Source organism: Danio rerio, chromosome 23, assembly GCF_052040795.2.
Source record: "Danio rerio strain M-AB ecotype USA chromosome 23, GRCz13ab, whole genome shotgun sequence".
NCBI lineage: Eukaryota > Metazoa > Chordata > Actinopteri > Cypriniformes > Danionidae > Danio > Danio rerio.
Window position 1 is genome coordinate 21,035,214 of NC_141043.1, and position 15,673 is coordinate 21,050,886.

The 15,673-nt window shown below is 37.8% G+C and overlaps 1 protein-coding gene across 3 annotated transcripts; it reads left to right on the plus strand.

Moving 5' to 3' along the window:
• The first annotated feature begins 3,100 nt into the window (after positions 1–3,100).
• On the plus strand, positions 3,101–15,550 carry chia.6 (chitinase, acidic.6). Of its 3 annotated transcripts, none has more exons than NM_199603.2 (11): positions 3,101–3,201; positions 3,275–3,301; positions 4,506–4,710; positions 4,843–4,899; positions 7,767–7,932; positions 10,906–11,030; positions 11,173–11,296; positions 12,178–12,360; positions 12,439–12,555; positions 12,626–12,767; positions 15,061–15,550. In NM_199603.2, exons 1-11 carry the CDS (start codon positions 3,177–3,179, stop codon positions 15,330–15,332), a joined length of 1,443 nt encoding a protein of 480 aa, NP_955897.2. In that variant the 5' UTR covers positions 3,101–3,176; the 3' UTR covers positions 15,333–15,550. The 3 variants fall into 3 exon arrangements, with proteins under 3 accessions (NP_955897.2, XP_087161319.1, XP_087161318.1); XM_087305193.1 differs by having other exon boundaries at positions 3,130–3,201; positions 4,843–7,329; positions 7,388–8,705; positions 9,848–11,030; positions 15,061–15,546; XM_087305192.1 differs by having other exon boundaries at positions 3,130–3,201; positions 7,767–8,705; positions 9,848–11,030; positions 15,061–15,546.
• Positions 15,551–15,673: the final 123 nt, after the last annotated feature.

Below are 15,673 nucleotides of genomic sequence, written 5' to 3' on the forward strand. Positions count from 1 at the left end.
CAAATATAATTAAAAGTGAAATAGATTTTAGAGCTTTATTTAATTTCTGTATAGGCCATTGATTTTAATTGACTAAACCTTTTATTTTATTTTCAATATTTTCTAATGTTTGCTATGTATTCTATGATTTGAAGATATTTGTTTCCCCCTATTTTTTACATCCCAACGTTGACAGATTGCTAATCAATAAATAGCTATAGTGCTATCTGTTAGTTTTACATAGATAGTTTTACATAGTTAGGACATAGATGTTATGTAAAAATAGTAATAGTAATGTAACTAACCCCATCATTCCTTCCTCAAGCAAATGTGTAAATATTAGATCAATTCAGCATTAATGTTAATTGCATTGGCATATTTATCTGACATTTTCCCAGCTTGTAGTAGTCGATCAAAAAGCTATTTAGTTTCTCATGACTATACACTAGCAGTGGAATTTACTGCAATGTGACGGGGCTTGATCAAATTCTCTTCTAAAAAAAGAAGAGTATCTTTTTCAACAAAAAAAAAAAAAAATACAGTTACAGCCAGCATCCCACAAAAGCAGTTTGAGCCTCATCTTGTGCATATCAAATCACAAAATCCAAAAAGCCACAAACCAAATATTTTTGACTGCTTTGAATGGATACAATTTTTTTTTTACCCAATTTTCCATATTAAAATATTATGGTGGGTCTTAAGATTGAATTACTTGCCTAGGTGGGTCCCGGAATAAAAAGGTTTGGGAATCCCTGTTTTAGATAATTAGGTTTTATAGGGTGCCAACTTCTGAAATCCTTTGGGCCCCATTTCTATCATTTTGTTTTGAGAAACGTAGTACAAAAAGCAGCAAGGCTTTCACGGTCAAACAATGATGACAAGGAAGGCTCTCTTTCTTCAATTTATTCAAACAAGCAGTGGATTAATAAACAGTAGAAGCAGGTAAGTGACGGGCTGCGTCTGAAACCGCATACTTCCATACTATATAGTATGCTAAAATCAGTATGTGAGCCGAATGGAATTCGAAAATCAGTATGCCAGAAGTACCCGGATGACTTACTACTTCCGGTTAGATTCTGGAGTGCGCATCCCATGCACGCTTCGCTATCCCATAATGCCCCACGAGAGAATTCTAAAATGGAAGTGAGGCGACGCAACTGACGCAGGTAGGTCACTTGACCATGACAAAATGGCGGATGTAGTACGTCCTAATTCCATTCATACTTTTCACATTCATCCTGTATAGAACATACTTTTCTAACGGCCGAGTAGTATGTTTAAATTCGAATGCAGTACCTACTAAGTAGTAGGCGGTTTCGGACGCACCCATTGTCTTTGCTGATGAGCAGATGGAATGTCGTTGCCAATGTAAACGGAGCATCAGTCAAACATAGAGCATAAAGTCACTTACCTTAATGTTCTTTTTCATCCACAGGTTTGGGGGAAACATTTACAGGTGAAACATCCACAGAAGGAGGCAAGTCAGGGAAAAAGTAAGGTGAATCATCTGACATCAATTTCAGTGGTTATATGGGGAACCGGTGATTGCTGGTGCAGGTGTGTCCTATTAGTACTCAGGTGAATGCACTCGGGCGTGATGAGAGGTGGGAGGAGATGGGGAGCGATGATTGGTGCTGAGGGAACGTGATGGTGAGAGAGAATGGTAAATGAAGAAGTAGAAATGAGCCGGGGATGTGACAAAGGCATTTCAAGGTGAAACAATCGTTTAGTGAGGAAAATTAAATTGAGAATAAATTTGGGATGGGAGGAGATAATTCTTTGTGACTTAACATGCTTAATGTAATTATACTTTTACAAGTTACTACTTCGAACTATTTTAGTTGTGTTCAGAACTGCAAAATCTATTTGTTTGAAGGAATTTATTGATGGAAATATTTTGGCACCAGCTCACTTGTCTGTTATAAAATAAAGATGGATTGAGGAGGGCATGGGTGCAAAACTTGAACCCGCATATCCCTCAGTAAATGAGCCCCTGTTGGGACTAAAAGGCATTTATGTTGACCGTGACCGTGTACTCATATCAGATACATACATACAGATACAAATACATACATCAGGTACAGTGTACTTCTTCACATAGATACATTTGTTTCCATTTCCTCTTCTATATTTAATTCCCATTGTTTTCTTTGTTCATTGTCACTCAGGTCTGTTCTGGTCATGATGACTAGTGCTTTGCTGCACTCAGTTGCAGTTTTTCTTTAAAAAATAAAAAATTAAAAAAATTAAAAAATATGATATGTGGGATTTTTTCCTTAAAATATTTAAAAACCAATGGACTAGAGTTATACATTTTGCTAACTCACTTTGTACTTACATTATTCTAAATGTTCAAATCCAGAAAAATAAGCAATTCCAACTATAAACTTGTCACCATGCTAATGATGTCATTCAACAACAAATTCCAGTTTGGGTTTATAGAAAACAGGGAAAGACCAAATACTGGTGTGAATGAATTTCCATTACATATATCTCAATAATAATAATAATAATAATAATAATAATAATAATAATAATAATAATAATAATGTTTATTTTAAAAATCTAATTCTGGGCTATTGGCTTGGTATAAAGCAATTCAAATAAGCTAGTAACTATTTCAATATATTGACGTGGGAAGAAATTGTAAGTTACAGTATAAAAAAAATGTGTAGAAATAAATGGTGACATTGTTGCTGCCTTAATGTTAGGGAAGAGGAAACTTCCCTTTTACTTCAGCTCTGCTTCCTGGTCAAGAATTATGATAAACCCTGGATTGAACATTGTGATACAATTTTGAATTATAGTGTGTTTCTTTCTTTATGTACGTAGAACTTAGAACTAGACATATATTTGAACATCTTATCAAGGTGGTTGTGTTTTTAAACTGATGTTTTAGATTGAATTATTTGATTGAGTCACTGAGACAAGGGAGAAAACACTCCCACAATCACAATGCCAAAAAGAATGTTAGTGCAATGGTTGATTTCACAAACATCGGACAACATCCAGACCAGATGACAGCAAACAGCTATTTTGGGGAAATTCAGGTCTTGTGTGTTTTGGTTAATCATTGTATCACACAGGAGTGAGGTCAGTGTGTTGGGGGTAAAAGGAAGTAATATAAACAACAGTTCCTTCTATTCATACATCATTAGCACACTGATACTCTTGGCTGATACAACCATCGCTTGAAGATGAGCAGATTCATTTTTATAGCCGGTGAGTAATTGTTGATCTTACATAACATACTTTTTAATAAAGATGTTGATGGTTCATTTTTACATCTTTTCAGGCTTTTCACTGGCATTGTGTCACTTTGGTAAGTTTTCTATTCGTTTCATTATAAAATACCATATTGTGTATATTATTTGTAATGGATTTCTTCTTATATTGAGTGTTTATACACCACTGTTCTGATTTTTTTTCAACATTGCTAATTTTAATCTTGCAGTTTGGATTTATGAACTTTGGCTATATTTTTTTTTATTTTTATCAGACTGGATAGTTAACATAAAAATGTCAAGATAGTTGTCAAGTAGAAAAATGCAAGTTTATTTCTCAAAAATCCAAGTTTAAATCTCATAGCTCTTTTTTTAAAACTTACAATTTTGAGTTTCATTCACACATTCCCAGTTCTAACTGAAGATTTTAAACGTTTTTTCAATGCTGAGATTATATTCAGACTATTTGTTTTCTCTGAATTACAAGTGTATATCTGTGTCGTTCACCCACCCACCGATATTGATTGACAGGCATGTATTATCATGTTCTCCGTCAGACCTTACACTGACTAAAGTTAGCGGGTTGTCTAACAAATAATACAGAAATGTTTGTCATGTATTTACTGTTATTGTACTTTGACAAAAAAATAGAATAAGAAAATAAGATATTAAATGTTTTAAAACATTTGTTTAAAATGTTTGCGTGTTTAAAAGACAGCAAAAATGGCTTGAATCATCACAACTGTATAGTGTCAGTACAAACCAAATGAGGGGTGCTTCAGACAAATAAAATGAGTCCTGTACTGCGTAAACCAGAAGTTGTTTAAACCTACTTCCAACTAGAACGTAATATTGAGTAGGTGGTGGGCTGTCTTGTTTGCAGCTTTCTTTTCAGCAGGGTATGTTAAATCTGATAAGTATTTGGAGCTAAAACTTCACATGATGCATGCTGTAATAAATTTTGGCATTCCTCATTCCCAGAAAGTGTTTTGAACTGATTCAGTGGTGTAGTATTTGTATTGTATATGAGGCTAAAGTATGTTTATGACAAAAGAGAATCTGCTTTTTACACAAATACTTAGTGGTGTAGACTGTTTGTACAGTTTGTAAAGTGTTTGTAAAGTTTGTACAGGTTGGAGGGAAGTTTTTTTTTATTATTGGTTCATTAAATTGAGTGTCTGCAATAACTTCAAATAGTTGCTGTTTTGTTTTGTTAGCAATTTTTTATATTTATATTTATTAAAAATGACGTTATACTATACATTACCAATTCATACTTTTTTATTTGCTTGTTTGTTCCAGGATTGGCGTCCCAACTTGTATGTTACTTCACCAACTGGTCTCAGTACAGACCTGATGTTGGCAAGTACATGCCATCTAATGTGGATCCACATCTGTGTACTCATTTAATTTATGCCTTTTCCATTATTAATAATGAAAATAAACTGACAACCTATGAATGGAATGATGAAACTCTCTACCAGTCCTTTAATGGCCTAAAACAAAGGTGCGCTTATGTTTTGTCCATGCATATATTTGTTTATCGGCTTTAATATACTATGCGATGTAATTTTAAAATAGTTATTATATTCTCAAGAGCATTATAGTGAAGAATAATGCTAAATGTTTGACTTGACAGCAACCCCAACCTGAAAACTCTGTTGGCTGTCGGTGGATGGAACTTTGGCACAACTCAGTAAGTTCTGCTGTATTTTGATAAATCAGAATGTCTCAGTTACGGATGTAACCCTTGTTCCCTGAAGAAGGGAACGAAGATGTTATGTCGAAACAACTGATTTTGTAATGGGCATTAGGTAAGAAAGGGCCAATGCAATGCCTAAGGAATTGCCGAACTCAGCCCCACAGGTGCAGCCACTCTGTTAATAGAGGATTATATAAGGTGCAATTGCATGGCAGCACATCAGGCTAAGTTTGACTTAAACGGGATATTCGGCTGCTTTAGAAATGAAACATAACATTCATAAAATGTATGTAAAGTGCCATAGCAAATACATTTGTCGCACGTTTGGGACAATGTATGCTAAGCCGGTAGAATGAGCACACAAGCAACACCAAAGGTGCAACCTTCCAATGCCTATTTAGTAGAATATGATAATTTTTAGAATTTAGGACAGGGATGGGCAAACTTGATCCTCGAGGGCCGGTGTCCCTGCAGAGTTTTGTTCCAACACTAGTCAAACACACCTGAACAAACTAATCAGTGTCTTCAAGATCACTTGAACTCTATAGGGAGGTCTGTTTGAATAGGGTTGGAGCTAAACTGTGCAGGACACCGGCCCTCCAGGACCGAGATTGCCCACCCCTGATTTAGGAGGATTGTAATAGGATTTTACCTAGTTTAGCTGAGGCTAGGGGTTTTAGTGATACAACAGTACAGCATGGAAAGCATTCCATTCCTAAAAGGTAAGAATGCTGAGGAGGCCACTTGCTATACAATTGGGAAGACTCTGTAACAAATATGCACATTTAGACTAGCCCTATCCAGGGGGAGCACTACATATGAGTAAGATGGTTATTTGGTAGGTAAGACCAGCCTGATCTCACGAGAAAACGTAAGTATTTTACGTTTTGCCAGTTTAGTGGCTAATTCATACGAATTTGTACGAGTTCAGTCGTACGAAATGGTACGATTTTAAAAAGGAGGCGTGGCACCTGACCCCACCCCTAACCCCAACCGTCATTGGGGGATAAGCAAATCGTACTAAATTTTACGAATTAGATCGTACGAATTCATACAAATTAGCCACTAAATGAAAAAGTTACGAATTGCCGTGAGATTGTGTTGGTACGACACGTTTACTTATGGAGAGGAAACTCACTGTGGCTGACTGACACAAGTGGTATTACCAAGTGGGGATCACACAAAGCTGGCACCTATCCCCAGACTGCAGTAATGAAAAGTCTGGGTCTGGCTCCACCTAAAGCTTGCAGGTTCACTAGCTGGTCCCTAAAAGGAGTGGTAAGGACCTTGGCCACATAGCCAGGACAGGGTCTTGGGATAGTGTAGTATGAGACCTTCCTGATGGATGCCAACGTGACCAGCAGAGCCATCTTGAGTAACAGAATTGTCAGAGATAATGTCAAGTGGCTCAAAATCATGTCTCTGCAGCAACAACATTAAAAATTCTATGTGGAGGGTGACAGCGACTGCTTCAGCTTATCATGAAGGAAGGAAAGCATAACACTAAAAGGGGAAGTTCGTTCAGAAGTCTTCTTGGTGTGAAATGCACATGAAATAGACTTCAGGACACCACTTCAGAACATAGGTGCGCCTCATAGAGAGAGTGTGTCAACCACCATTGGCGGGACAAATAAGCATAGGTAACTTAAGTTGTGCCAGTACATCCATGCTGAGGAGGGCTTAGTCAGGGAATAGAACAACTAGCAAAGGGCGGATTCAGGAGAAACAAATGGGTGACTTGGGCCTCTGCAAATTGTGCCCATTTTAGCTGGATCCGACCAGGGTGAAGCCTACATTCCCCTGGGAGTGCCATGAGAGCCTGTATGATGCATGGTTGAGTCACCTGGGATTTGAACAACACAGCATTTTCAGCTGCATATGACTCCATAGGAGCAGATGGCAAGCAAACAGTGACATGCAATGGGAGCATATACCCCCTCGTTCAGATAGCGATTCAAAATGCACAGATGCAGGATTGGTCGTAACTCACAACTCTTCTTGGGTGGAATGAAATACAGGCTGTAGAACCTACATTTCACCTCAGGGGGAGGGACCGGCTCAATTAAATCCTTTCCAGGAGGTCAGGAATCTCCTCATACAAGACAGGAGTAGCTGAGGTATTGACCACAGTGAAATGCCAATCACCTGACGTGAGGTCCTGGACCGCGGGGACCCCAGAAGGCAGAAGTGGGCCCACACACTTGTCAAAGCATTATAACTCAGTGCCGTGATGGACATCTTCTCACTGTAATCATTAAATAAGAGTGCTGCCAACCTGAGTGCAAACCAACACTCTCATCCGAATCCTGGGTGCGTTGAGCTGTGAAGGAGTAGGGGGTCCATAGGAAATCAGCTGGTGGATTAGCTTCCACTCTGAACCTCGGACCTGGCCAAGTGCTTACTGACTTGCGGGAAGCAACCGGGGTGACTTGCACTTTTGCAAGAGCAAGCCGCGATCTCAACTCACCAAGAGTTCTCGCAGTGAGAGTACGAAAAGTTCACAAGAACTTCTTCAACTTGCTGGGCCTTGTTAGGAAACCACTGCATCCAGAAGCCTATGGTTGGTATGACATCTTGTTTTGCTCTCTTGGACTGCTTGTTTTGTAACCCAGTGAAGCACCAAGATTCAACTGCTGCTCAATGCTTGCAGAAACAACTCTTCAGACCCCTGATGGCTTTAAAGCAAATTTTGATGAGCTGTACTCATCAATTCCATAGGCATTTTTTGGCATTTCAGAGTGATTGTTTATCTGATTCCAAAATCTGCTGTAAAATCTGCTGGCATAACTCATATTGACCGATTGAAGCGGAACTGTGTTTCTTTCACTTTCACAAAGCTTCTCCCCTCATTGTGATCTCAGGTTTAGCAGCATGGTGTCCACGCCACAAAACAGACAGACCTTTATTCAGTCCAGTATCACATTTCTGAGGACTCATGGATTTGACGGTCTGGATTTGGACTGGGAGTATCCTGGTTCACGTGGAAGTCCTCCAGAAGACAAGCAGAGATTCACTTTGCTCTGTAAGGTACATGAACGTTTATGGCTTCTTTCTCACAATGTTTCATATTAAAACCAATGATATTCTCAGTCATAGAAATAAGTTTTTGGAAAAAAACAATTTTCCCCTACTCTTACAGAGAGGAAACACTGAGGAGGAAGAATTGCTACAATAAATCAGTATCTCATCAGTTTAAAAGTGTAGTTTATCAGTTTAGCATGTTATAGCATACAGATAAGAAAAAGAAGAGGACCTAGAACAGAGCCTTGAAGTACACCAGAACAGATTAGACAGAGACAATTCTAGTACCTTTTCCTTCAAATCCTTAAAGAGCCCCTATTGTGGGTTTTTGAAAATGAGCTTCCATGTAGAGTGTAACACAGATCTAAGTGAAGGGAAATATCCAGCTAAGGCTTATATCTGAAAGTGGACAGTTTTTAAAACTATTAATTCATCTAAAAAAAAGAGTCGACTCTTAGTGGTTAGAATGAATCATCTTCATAACGAGTCTTTAGCCGTTTCGGCGTGACGTGACTACGAAACATAGTTGTTATAGGCGCAAACCTGGGAAAATTTTAATCTGCGCCCCGCCCTCTAACACAGCCGTGAAGACAAACAGATCCTGAAGTCATAAGTCAAGAAGACGCTGTGCTTACCTGGATATTATTGGGAGTGTGAGGGAAAATAATTGATTCAGCAGTCTACACGCTTACAGTGGGCGATTCATTCGTTTGTTAAAGGAAGGATCAGAAAAGACTGGTGTATGAGACTTGTGAGAATGGGCAGACAATACACCGGGGGCCTCATGTACGAAGACTTGCGTGGAAATCTTACTAAAACATTGCATACGCACAAAGCTGTAAATGTGCATACGCATAAAAAAATTCAGATGTATGAAACACTGCGTACGCCGAATCTCACGCATATTCTTTTGTACATCCGGATGAACGTGAAACTGAGCGCAACATGCACGAGCACAAAACCCCTCCCTGCCTCCCGTATGAATATGCTAATGACTATGCTAATGGGAAAAACCCAACGAAAAAGCAATGGCAAAATCAAGCAAAAAGAGAAACTTTGAACAGAATGTGAAATGGAGGTGCTGCTTTCGGAGGTAGACCGGAGAAAAGCGGTGTTATTTGCAAGTTTGTTCTCCGGAATTAACAACAAAAGAAAAAAAATAGAGTGGGAGAGTTTAGCTGATGCGGTTAACACAGTTGGGTCTGAACATCGCACTGAGTGCATTAAAAAAAGAAATAGTGTGGTTTATATCTGTAAAATGTTGCAGTACCTTTGCAGTCTCAGTGGCGCAGCTCGTAAGACGCATGTGATCATGCATTGACACGTTCGAGCATGAACTCGGCTCGAATCCAGCGTCTGATGAGCTCTTTCTTCTTTTTTCCCCTGTTACATATCAGATTTTGCCCACTATTTATCACGAGAAAGACAAGTAGGAATCATTAATAAGTTTGTGCATCATATTTTATTTGCACATTTATTGAATGGAAATGTTTCTGATTTACAAATGCAAATTCATCTTCAGATAGTGTCTTTATAGCAATGTGTGTGCGGTAGATTGCTCAGATTACATTAGGAAAACAGGCGACCGCTGCAAATTGTACTTTAATGTTTAGCTGCTCAACTGTATGGTATGGAAACCTTACATACCTACTAGATGAACCCGTCCCATACAGCTGCCATTGCAAGGCTGAGACACTTTGTAGAGAGGAATTTAACACAACTGCCTCTAGGAGTCGCCAATGGAAATAAAACAGACACGCACAAAAAATGTGCGTACGCCAGCCAGAAAGCTGCCGTGAAGCTGCGCACATTCCCATGTTCAGTTCATTGTTAGTAAATCCAAACGTGAGCGATTCTGAGCGTGAAACCTGGCGTACGCAAAGTTTTTGTGCGTACGCAGCATTGATACATGAGGCCCCAGGGGTGCGTGCAAAATAAGGCCAGTTTATAAGGCACAAAGGCAGCCTGCTACACGCTGGTCAGCTCTACAACACCCTGGCTGGGGATGGGATCTTCGGGCAAAGAACATATAACACGTCACGCAAGAGGTGCCACAGCAATAATTGCAAATAGAAATGATCTAAGTTACAGCTGAGAAAGGAGAAAAGTCAGTAAATGATGTGCACGCTATAGGTTTCATTTTATCTGCTAAGTGCTGTTCATACTTCCCGTGCGGGAGTTATGACGGTCACCGGGTTATCGCACGGGCCCGTCCTCCGGGTTTTGACAAACTGCGCTGGGCATTTGTCTCGCCCTGGGCATTTGTCTAGCACTGAACGCTGTCGACCAATCGCAACAGGCTGTCATCGGTCCAGTCAGCGCAGATTAGCTTCACGCTAAGGAGGGGTTTGGGAACAAATGAATCACTGAACGATTCATATGGGAGTCGCTGGGATGATTGGGTAAGAATAAATGCATATTATAACACCATGAAAGTGTTTTTTGACCTTGCGTGCATATCAGTATGTTGTTGGAGACCCATATAACTGAAATATGACCCTTTTTCATGTATAACATGGGCTCTTTAATTTTTCTTTGACTGTGAAAAGAAAGTCGTGTACATTTCAGATGGCCTTGTGGGTGAAAACAAAAATCAGGAACAGCTCATTTAAGTGACAATGAATTACTTTTCCCCCTGTTTTGTTGTAATAACAGCAGGACTTACACTGCATGACCTCCACAAGATTCTTTCAAAACTGATACTGATGTTCTACAGCAGCTTGATTGAACATGATCAGAGTCAAATTTATTTGATTAGTGATTCAGAAATGACAAAAACTATTTTTTTAAATTTGTGTGTTAAAATGTCATGACATTTATTTTAAATTGTAAACATTCTAAGGATTATATTTCTTTTCAGGTTTATTTCAAATTCTGAATCTAAAAGTTTTGAGAAGGTAGAAGATTTTTCATAGGACATGAACTAGAAAATCAGACTTTAATGTTTGACCTAATGACCTAAACATGTGATCGTAACAGGAGCTTGTAGAAGCTTATCAGGCAGAGAGTGCAGCTACTGGACGCCCCAGACTCATGCTCACTGCTGCAGTGGCTGCTGGGAAAGGAAACATTGACGCTGGTTATGAAATTGCAGAAATTGCCAAGTATGTGTTATTGAAGGGCTTGTGTTCGTAATGAATCATGAAATGGGTTAATGGACAAAGTCTTTTAAAATGCAAATCAAAGGATTTTGACAAACCCATCACTATTTGACTGTGAAAACGATGTTTCCCTCTGGTGATTCAGGTATTTGGATTTCATCAATATCATGACCTATGATTTCCACGGCTCATGGGAAAGTGTCACTGGACACAACAGTCCTCTGTATCGAGGCTCTGGAGACATAGGAGACAAAATCTACTACAATACTGTAAGAAGAACATATTTTACTGTATTATGAAAATATAATATCATGTACACCAAGTCTGGAAAAAATAAGATTTGTATTTTTGAACATAATTATATTTTACGCAAAACAAAGCTGCATTATTTAATATAAATACAGTAAAAAACATGCTGTAAAATATAAAAAAATGTTAATAAAAAATTTATAATTACTACTTCAGTAATATATCTAACGTGTTGATTTATGCTCAGTTGTTAACAATTACTGAAACTCAGTTATTAATACCTGTTATCTTATCAATGTTGAAAAAAGTTTTAAATTATTTAATTATTTTAAGTAAAAAAATATACTTGAAATATAAACATTTTGTAAAATTATAAATGTCTTGACTTTTTTTTATAAGTGAAGTTTTTAAACTAATTTCGAGAGGAACACGTGATATAATTGACAGCAGCTGGCCACCTATCTACACTCATTAGTTAGCCAATCAGATCTATCCTAACACACTATAAGTAGCCTAGCTAGACATTACTCCCTTATCTTCGTTTTCCGAAGAAACCCCCCATCCACCCCTTTCTCCTCCTTTTCTCCTTTACAAAAATGGGAGCTCTCGAGAACCACCTGATCTCGTACTCCCCTCACATGCTCTATGGACCTGGCGGGAGCCCTGGGCTCAACTATCTCCGAGCTCAGGGTTCTCTCCCGGGACAGCATGCCAAACCTGCTTACAGCTGTCAAGCAATATCTAAGTGTGAACTCTTGAAATGTAGCTTTAAAAATGTTTTAAAGGTTTAAATTCAAATTTAGTACATTTTTTGACATCTTCAATGCAACACTTGAGTCACTGCAGGTTAGAATAGTCTAGAAACATAACAGCAAATAATTAAATGCTCATGACAATGCAGGACTTTGCAATGACCTACTGGCGAGATCAGGGCGCTCCTGTGGAGAAGCTGAGGATGGGCTTTGCTGCTTATGGAAGAACGTTTCGCCTGTCATCTGCAGTCAGTGGAGTTGGAGCTCCAGCTAGTGGTGCTGCTTCAGCTGGAACATACACCAGAGAAGCTGGATTCTGGTCCTATTATGAGGTTTAAATGCATATTCATTGTGGAAATGATCAGATTTAATCATACAATACAATGTACTGACTGATCGTCTCCCAACAGATCTGTACTTTTCTAAAACAAGCCACTGTGCAACAGATAGTTGATCAGAAAGTTCCTTATGCAACAAAAGGACAGGAGTGGGTGGGATTTGATAACATGGAAAGTTATAAGACTAAGGTGAGTATTCCAAAGTATAAACATAAATGTATTTCTCATGCTCTCAGTAACTAAGTCTGGTCTGTTTTAGGTGGACTATTTGAAGGAGAAAGGCTTTGGAGGAGCTTTTGTCTGGGCTCTGGATCTTGATGACTTCAGTGGTCAGTTCTGTGGGCAGAGCAAATACCCTCTTATTGGACAACTTCGCACACTGCTTAATATCAACAACACTGGTAAAAACATCTCTGTGGAGCCCTTTTCTACAACTGAACAAATAATTATTTGGTAAATCATAATGAAATTATGTCATGATTATGAGATAGGAAAATCAAAAGGATTACATTTTAATAATTGAGAAGGTGAAATAGGATTACATTTTAATAATTGAGAAGGTGAAATTATAAGTTAAAAGCCATAATTCTATCATAACTCTGTATAGTAATAAATATGTAATTGGAAATGTTAATGTGTTTGGTCTTGGCGGCATAGATCTGCTACCCTGCTGCTTTGATTATTGTGGCAGGGCAAGAGACTTGCAACTTCCAGCATATTCACAGACACGCAGTCTGGGACAACAACACACTGCTGCTGCAAACACATGTAACCCCCCCAGCCGATCTAAAAACAACACTGGGGCATTTAAAATGTTGAGGAGCAAGCTAATTGCCTGCTGATACAACCTCAATCAACTATCCACACAATGTAGTTGATGACGTAGGAGCAGATTAAATGTGGCCTATCACCCTGTGTATGGACAAGATCTCACAACAGAACTTTGTTTTCTTTGTTTATGAGGAAAAACAGTGATAAAGTCTATTAGGAGATTTAAAAGTCAGTTTCTTACAATGCTTCAACTTTTAGACATAATTATGATTTAAAGGTGTAGTATGTAAGTTTGACACCCAGTGGTTGAACTACTGTATATTGCACTCCTGGATCAAAACAAACGCAAGCGCAGGTTGCCAGATGGAGGAAAGGAGTCAGTGATTTAGAGTGAAAATTATGACAATGATCACCTCAAGTAAACCTCAGGAGATAGTTCACCTCAGATCTTGAAAATAAACCATTTGAAATTAAACTTTAGAATTAAACACATACAGTATGAGTGATTTACCATGTACATTAAAAAAAAATGAAAATGGGTTAATTTTTTTGGTATTTCTGGGTATTAATCAGATGATAAACCTTGGCGCGTTGTTAGGACACGCGGTTACAATGTAACCTGCTCACCTAATGTTAACGTTCATAATATTTTTATTACTTGATAATTAATAGCCTCCTGTGTAACTCTGAATCTGTGTCTAATTTCGGAGTCTGCTACTGTCCACCAGAGGTCGCATTTCGGTCAAGGACGCATGCTTCAGAGCCTTTCTGAATGAATGAATGAATGAATGAATGAATAAATGAATGAATGAATGAATGAATGAATAAATTAATGAATGAATGAAATACACTGTTTTTAACCAAGGCAACCCGGGTGCTGAAATATAATTGGCTTAACTGGCATTGGCAAGTTAAAATTATCAAAACAAAGAGAGCATTGTGGGCACGGAATACACATTTTCAAAGCAGAATAACTGACTTCAGAATTGTTTTTCAGATAAACAAAATGTTCACTTGGCATGTTTCTAAAATATCTGCAAGCATATTATAATATTTTTATGCTTTAGAAGAGTCAAAAACTTACATTTAACTTTTTTATTTCAGTTATGAGTTGGCATATAAAATCAGCATTTGATCCCTTTAATACCAATTATAGTCATCGCATGTTTATTACTTAGTATCTCATAATAAGAACTTTTGATTTATTAATTTACTTTGTAAAGTATAAATTTGAGTTGATCTCATAAGTGACGTTGTGTGACATAATTATGACTTTTTGACATCTCATAATGAAATAACTATAGATTTATACCTTGGTATCTCAGTTTTGATTTCATAATTACAACTCAGTATCTTATAAATAACTTGCACATTTTATCATTAGGACAGCATATAGCAATTTTAATTTAAGACTTGGTTTGTCATCCTTTGAGTTGACCTCAAATTTTCCATCTTGTGCATCAACATTCTGACTTGTTGCGTCAAAAATATGATTTACCAAAGCACGGTTATTAAATTTTGATGACAATAAGCTTCCATACGTATATCTGACAAATAATGATAATTATTAATGTTGCCTTTTTAAGATTATCTATTAAGGTTATATATAAGAATAGGTCATGTACAGCTCTTTTTGCATCACCATCAATGTTTATTTTGCAATAAGGAATTCCTGACTGTATATTATATCATTTATTGCTTGATCACTTAAAAAAGGTAAATACTGTAAACAATTATGCTGAAATCATCTCATAATGGTTCATTACCAATAAATTATCTTAAAGCATCAACATTTAAGTTTCAATAACAGAGTTATCATGTTCATCTATGAATTATTGGAAATATCTGGCATCCGAATGAGGCACACTGACCAATCAGAATGCAACAAAACAGATTAATAATTGACATAATTTCTTCCTTCAGAGTTCCCATATAACCCTCCAAGCACAACAGTTAAGCCCAGTGGGAGGCCCACAAGAGCATCTGCTACTGTACCTTATGCCACAAGACCTCCTGTTGTACCGACGGCGCCCTCAGGATCAGACTTCTGTACAGGCAAATTAGAGGGCATCTACGAATACCCAGCTGACAGCATGATCTACATTCATTGTGCCAATGGCAGGACCTTCATACAGAGATGTCCTGCAAAGACAGTCTTTGATCCCGACTGCAAATGCTGTAACTGGCCTAAATAACCATGTTATAATTGTTACATGACAAAGTAAATGTTTTTAGTAGATTAGCAAAATTTGGGCCCATTAATGCCACAATTTGATTTCTGTCATGTTGAAGTTAATGTTTTAAAATTAGACATAGAGAGCCAAACATATACCACTGCTTTCTTTTGAAAATGCTACATTTTGATGGTTGGAGAAGTATAATTTGCCTAATTAAAACTAACCTGAAGCACTAATCGTCTGCTTATTTCACATTTTGAGTGGCAGTGCATTTGTAACACCGTGACATGGCTAATTTCAAACATCTTGTTTGTTAGGTTTGTATATTTATGAGGGGGAATAAAGAATAAACACCCATG

Coding starts and splice junctions, on each gene's coding strand:
- chia.6 (NM_199603.2), top strand. CDS start 3,177: ATGAGCAGATTCATTTTTATAGCCG. Junction 3,202..3,274: donor CAGATTCATTTTTATAGCCG/GTGAGTAATTGT, acceptor ACATCTTTTCAG/GCTTTTCACTGGCATTGTGT. Junction 3,302..4,505: donor ACTGGCATTGTGTCACTTTG/GTAAGTTTTCTA, acceptor TGTTTGTTCCAG/GATTGGCGTCCCAACTTGTA.